This window comes from Equus quagga, chromosome 14, assembly GCF_021613505.1.
Source record: "Equus quagga isolate Etosha38 chromosome 14, UCLA_HA_Equagga_1.0, whole genome shotgun sequence".
Lineage (NCBI taxonomy): Eukaryota > Metazoa > Chordata > Mammalia > Perissodactyla > Equidae > Equus > Equus quagga.
This window is the reverse complement of record NC_060280.1, coordinates 92107058-92113553: the sequence shown is the minus strand read 5'-3', so window position 1 is coordinate 92113553 and position 6496 is coordinate 92107058. Positions and strand designations below refer to the sequence as shown.

General features: G+C 57.8%; 1 protein-coding gene across 1 annotated transcript in view; it reads right to left on the bottom strand.

Moving 5' to 3' along the window:
* The window catches only part of PEX11G (peroxisomal biogenesis factor 11 gamma), a 7978-nt gene extending 1564 nt beyond the window's left edge, over positions 1–6414 (bottom strand). Inside the window, exons 1-3 of the mRNA XM_046685319.1 lie at positions 6287–6414; positions 4452–4640; positions 2441–2619 (exon numbers count right to left, since the gene is read on the bottom strand). Coding sequence (XP_046541275.1) covers positions 2441–2619; positions 4452–4640; positions 6287–6346 — 428 coding nt within the window. The 5' untranslated portion in view covers positions 6347–6414. The remainder of the gene's footprint in view (positions 1–2440; positions 2620–4451; positions 4641–6286) is intronic.
* Positions 6415–6496: the final 82 nt, after the last annotated feature.

Below are 6496 nucleotides of genomic sequence, written 5' to 3'. Positions count from 1 at the left end.
GCCACGCTCTGGCCCTGCTTCTGCAAACTACTGGCCCAGGGCCATGGTCCAAAGGAACACCCGCCACGTGGGGTGTTTACGACCCAGCCGGGAGGCCGCCCCTCCGTAGATGAGGACACTGAGCCTGGCCCACAGCTGGCCTGGCCTGAGGAAGCTGCTCCCCAACCTGCGCTTTGGCTGGCTCGCCAGGTGAATGTGGTCCGCATGGGCACCCTGTCTGTCCCACCCCTCAACACACACACACACCCTGGACGCTGGCCGGCCCTGCCTGAAGTGAGGCTGGACAACCCTCTGGTGTCTGCAGACTGAGGAAGCGGCCACCTCGGGGACCCTGCGTGCTGCCCACCCAGGCTGCGCCACTTGGCCTTGCAGCCTGCAGCCCCGGCCGTGGGGCGTGCCGGGGTGGGAATGTGCCCAGCCCGGCCCGTTTGAGGGCTGAGCTCAGCCAGACGTCCCAGCTGGGAGCTCCAGGGCCTGGTCACATCTGTGCAGCCACCGTGCAGCCATCCAGGTGACACGTCCCCAGGGAGGATGGGACACAGGGCAGCACCTGGAGTGAGGCAAGTGGATTTGCCTCAGAGCCACCTGGGGGATGAGGGCGAAATGATGATGCCTGGCCCCCCAGACACTGGGAACTGGACCCTCTGGGTGCCTGGCCCAGGCACCTGCATTTCAGCAGCCTGCCAGGTGATGCTCGGCACCCTGGGGTCTTTGGGACACCTGGTCATGTGTCCCAATGATGGGGAGCACACACCAAACGCTCCCCAGCCCCCACACCCCAATCACACCAAATATAGAGATGACGGAAAAGCCACCTGCTCTAACAATGAGGGACGCATAGAGCACGCAGGATCTCCAGGGCAGTGGAACTGCTGTGGATGACACTGCAGTGTGGATCCAGGTCATGACACATTTGTCTAAACCCACGGAATCTGCCACACAGAGTGAACCCACATGTCAACTATGGACTCGGGGTGACAATGATGTGACCATGTTGGCTCATCGATGGTAACAAAGCTCCCACTCTGGTGCCATGTTGATCGTGCGGGGGCCGTGCCTGTGTGGGGGATTATGGGAACGCTCTTGATTTCCAGCTCAATTTTGCTGCGAACCTAAAATGGCTGTAAAAAAATAGTCTATTTGAAAAAAGATTCATGGAACCAAGGCCGCCCCATGGTCACAAGGCACTCGGAGGAGAGGCCGCAGCCCAGCCAGGTGTCGGCCAGAGCCCCGAGCACACGGGAAGCTCCTCGAGGGAGCTTAGATCAAGAAGGAGCTGCATCCGTGAGACAAGATCAGAGACGAGGGAGCATCAAAGGCCGGGAATAATCGCCGGTCTAGAGAGTGGGGGTCTCTGGGTCAGACTGTGGGTGACTTGAATCTTCCACTTTGGGGTTTGTTCATTTTCCAGACCATCTACCATAAGCGTATAATTAGGGCGTCTATAATGGGGGACGGGGAGGGGACAAGGCCTACTGAATGTCAGTGTCCGGCGACAAGTGACAGCAGACGTGAGCACTGCCCATGCCACGCCACTCCCCAGGTCAGGGACCACCCTGCCATTGGTTCAGGGATCCGAAAGACCTTTGCCGCCATGAAACGGAGACACGCCTGTGCTTTCTGAGCAGGGCCTCTGAACAAACCCACTCTGCAAACGTGCAGAGACAGAAATGTTTGGGAGGAAACCATTATTTTAAAGTTCTGGAAACCTTACTGTTTTCGGAAACACGGAGCCAGTCAGGAAACTCCTGGCTGGTTCATCTGGGGGACGTTTGCCCATGACAGCACATGCAGGGACCCAAGTAAAGGCAGCCACACCGGCCACTTCTGTCCAGGCTCCGGAGTTTCTTCTGCTGGGGTCTGCTGTGTACCATATAGCCCCAAAGATGTCCACGTCCTCATCCCCAGGACCTGTGAGTGTGTTCCTTTATGTGGCAAAAAGGACTCGGCAGATGGGGTTAAGTTAAGGACCTACAAAAGGGAGATTATTCAGGTGGGCCCAATGTCATCACATCCCATAAGAGGGAGGCAGGAGGGTCGGAGTCACAGAAGATGTGACAACAGAAGTAGAGGCTGGAGTGACTTGCTCCGAAGCCGGAGGAGGGGCCCACGTGCCAAGGCATGCAGGGCCTCTGGAAGCCGGAAAAGGCCAGGAGCGGATTCTCCCAGAGCCTCCAGAAGGACCACAGCCCTGCAGACACCCTGGTTTTAGCCCAGGGAGGCCTGTTTTGGACTTCTGACCTCCGGAACTGTAAGATAATCCATTTGTGTTGTTTAAAGCCACCGAATGTGTGGCAATTTGTTATAGCAGCCAAGGGACAAAAACAGAGGGGTGGCGATGAGAGGAGGAAAAGAAGAGGCAAAGAGCCCACTCGTCCAGCCCATCTGCCATCCGCCTGGGGATCTCAGGTGCCCGCTGGCGGGCGGCGACGCCACCTACCTGGCAATCCCCAGGAGCAGGGAGAGGCCCCAGAAGGCTGTGCTCAGTGTCCACCACCGGGCAGAGTCCACGCGGAGGATCTTGGCGTCGGCGGCCCAGGCGATGTGCTCACACGGGTAGTAGAGCTGGTCGGCCAGGTTGCCCAGGACAGACACGCAGCGGACAAAGATGTCTTCCTCCTGCAGGACCAGCAGGGAGAGCGGGATGGGCCTAGGATGAGACCTACCCACTGCCCACCTTAGGGGCCCAGGCCGTGCCGGGTGGCAGTCACAGGGCAATTCCAGGCCCGCAGGCTGGCCCAGGGCTGGCCCCAGCAGGAGAAAGGCCTGACTTCTGCTTCTCAGCCATGTGGGCATCGCTGCCCAGTGGAGCAGCAGGCGCAACTCAGCTGCAGGGTGGACTCCCGGAGGAGCTTGGTTCACGGTCAGCCCCCAGCCCCAGGGCCTTTGCACTGCAGATTTTAAGTTCCCAGATGACTCCTGCTTAGGACAACTTGGGACGCCCTGCGTCCGCGCCTTCCTCCCCTGCAGGCTTCCACTTCCCGTGCACCGGTCTCCAGGCAGGGCTCTGGGGCTCGGGGCAGGCAGAGCAGGGTGGGGCAGTAACACCTGGCTGCGAGCCGGCGCTGCGCTGCTCGTGGGTCACCGTCGCCGCAAACGGGCAAAACGAGGCGCGTGGGGTCAGCGGCCACCCGCCTGGGCTCACACAGGGACGGGCCTCAGGCGCTCAAGTTGCAGAACCCACGCCTTCCAACCCTGAGTCCTGAACCACGGCTGCACCCAGCCAGGCAGAGCCAGCTGAGGCCGCGGAAGCCGCGTCCCCGGAGCTGCATTCCCGGCCCCGCCCACTCGAGGCCCCGCCCCCGGAGGCCACACCCCTGCCTGGGGACTCGGGATTCTTCACAGAGGACACCTGGCAGTGGGAGTCTTCTGGAGATGCACCGGAAGTGGGCCCTAATCAAAGGGGAGGGTGACGAGATGGGTGTCAAACTAGAGGAACACTCAAGATTTGGGATGATCAGGCCATGGGTGCTGGGGGCGGAATCGGGGCGTATCTGAGCATTGAGTGGCTCAGACAGGAGCCCCCTGGGAGGGCAGGGGGAAAGGGCAGGGCAGCCCAGGGCGGGGCATGACTCAGCCCGGTGGGCCCAGGGCGGCTTCTCAGACCGTCCCCCGGGGAAATGTCCTCTGGGGGAGGGCCAAGATCGCCCCCAGGTGAGGACCACTGCTCCAGATCGACCGGCATTCACGTGGAATAACGCAGGACTGTTGTAACCGCAGAACGTTATAAATAATCTGCATGTCCACCAAGAGGGGATCAGTTAAATAAATCAGCATCCGGCTATCCAGCAGAGAACTCTGTGGCCATAAAGAAGGAAGGAGCTCCTAGCTGTACTGTTAAGTGAAAAAAGCAAGAGGCCGAAGGTGTAAACGGCACGCAACTATTTATGTAAACAATGTGTATTTGCCTGAGCGGGTACAGGACATCTTAGGCGGAAACCCAAGAAGCTGACAACAGTGGCTGCCTCAGAGGAGGGAAACAGGGGGCTGGGGATCAGGAAGGAGAGAGACTTTTAATTATATAGTCTTTTAGAATGTGCAAATATATTAGCTATTTTTTTAATTTTAAATTAAAATGAGGGCTGGCCGTGTGGCCGAGTGGTTAAGTTCGTGCGCTCTGCTTCGGCGGCCCAGGGTTTCGCTGGTTCCGATCCTGGGCTCGGACATGGCACCGCTCATCAGGCCACGCTGAGGCGGCATCCCACATGCCACAACTAGAAGGACCCACAATTAAGAATATACAACTATGTACTGGGGGGCTTTCGAGAGAAAAAGGAAAAATCACATCTTTCAAAAAAAAATTAAAATGACATCCGATCATCTCAAAAAAAGAAAGTAAAATTTAAAAAATAATAATAAACTGCCCCACACAGTTGCCTGTAGACAAGTCCACAAGACGCCAGCTTGCCAGGGTCTGCACCCCCTCCCTACAGCCCCACGCACCCCGTTACCTCTGCCCCCAGGCCGTACTGTTTAGTGTAGACAAACATGGCCGCGTCATCGAAGAGTCGAAGGACAGTCCTGCAGTGGCTGAGCTGGGAGGACAGCGCCAGCAGGCGCGTCCCCACTTCTGACCTGGCCGGACATTGTTGCACCAGGACCCCGCCGACCAGCTGGCAGCAGTACCCCAGCGTTCGGATCTGTGGGAAACCAGAAGCAGTGAGCATGGCCCGCTCCTGGACTGAGCTGGGTCACCCCTGACCCGGCCGGGGGCCCCGAGGGACTGAATAGGCCAAAGATGATCCATCAGCAAACTTCCACTAAAAGCTGAGAGTTTAAGAAGAAACTTGGAGGTGGGACAAACGGAGAAGCCTGACGTCATCATCCAAAAGGCACTGTGGAGGGTTTAATGGAGTGCTGGCTCATGTCACTGAGGGGCACAGTATTTGGAGGCAGATATGATATGATGGGGACAAGAAAATGAAACCAGGGGCCAGCCCGGTGGCACAACGGTTAAGTGTGCACGCTCCCCTTCGGAGACCCTGGGTTCGCCGGTTCGGATCCCGGGTGCGGACTTGGCACCTCTTGGCAAGCCATTCTGGGGCAGGCGTCCCACATATAAAGTAGAGGAAGACGGGCACTGATGTCAGCTCAGGGCCAGTCTTCCTGAGCAAAAAGAGGAGGATTGGCAGCAGATGTTAGCTCAGGGCTAATCTTCCTCAAAAAAAAAAAAAAAAAGAAAAGAAAAGAAACTGAAACCACCATTTCCCACCTCCTGGATCCTCCTTTTCCCAGCTGGCAAGAGGACCAGGCGGAAATGTATATTTGCATCCACCTGGCTGGGCCAAAGTCTGTGCCTGGGCTGAGGGGTGGGGAGGTGATCGGGCCTCAGCCCAGTGACAAAGGACAATTTCCTTGAATTACTGTAGTGACCAGGAACCCACTCCGTGGGTGATTTGGGACACTGTGACCTGGGTCAGCTTCACCGCCCTTATATCTTTTTTATCTGCTTTTCAGAAATTGCCTTTTCCTGTTGTTTTATATATTACTTTCACTTGTCATTCCTTTTCAGCCCATTTGTAATGGAAAAACGCTGCAATTTAAATGTCCAACTTGGGGGGAGGGTTTGTCAAAACCTAAATGCCCAATTGTAGGGGATTTGGTGGGAACCTCATTGCCCAGCCACCAGTACATTCTCTGTACAACCTAAATGCCTGCCTGCATAAGAGACTAGTTGGGACAAGCCGAGAGTCCGCCCTCAGAGGCCTGGATGGAACAACCTAAATGCCCAGCCAGAGGGGATGTGGTCAGAACCTAAACATCCAGCCATAGGGGAAGCCCTGCGACATCCTAAATGCCCATATGAGATTGTTCAGGAAAACCCAGGGACCAGCTGCAGCGGGCTAGTCAGATCCTAAATGTCCAAACATGGATTTGGTTGGCATGTAAATGTCCAGCCAGGCTGAACTGGCCGAAACAACCTAAATGCCCAACTATAGGGGATGTGGTCGGAACTTAAACGGCCAACCACGGGGGGAGCCCTGCAACATCCTAAATCCTCCTATGACATTGTTTGGGACAACCCAGGGACCAGCTGCAGTGGTCTGGTCGGATCCCAAAGGTCCAGACGTGAGGATTTGGTTGGTAATGTAAATATCCAGCCACGATGGGCGGGCAGGAATAACCTGAATGTCCACCGCCAGGGGACAGGGCTGGGGCCCAGCTCAGACGCGGCCTCTGCGAGGCGGGGATCCTGAGCGTCCCCGCCCCCTCTCGGGCCTCAGTTTCCCCGTCTCCGAGCTCTGGCCCAACGCGGACCTCCGGCCGCGCTCCGCCCCAGCCTCACCAGGCGGTCCCGACCCCTGTACGACTCCAGCGCCGACGCCAGGCCGCTCAGCGCCGCCATGGCAACTCCGTCGTGACGTCACCGCGACGTCTGCGCGCCGCGCGGGGGGCGGGGCGCGAGGCCACGCCCCTCTGGGCCGTTCTGCGCAGGCGCGGCCGCGACCCTTTGTCCCTGAACCAGCCCTTTGTTGCAGAGAGAGCACGGCTTGCA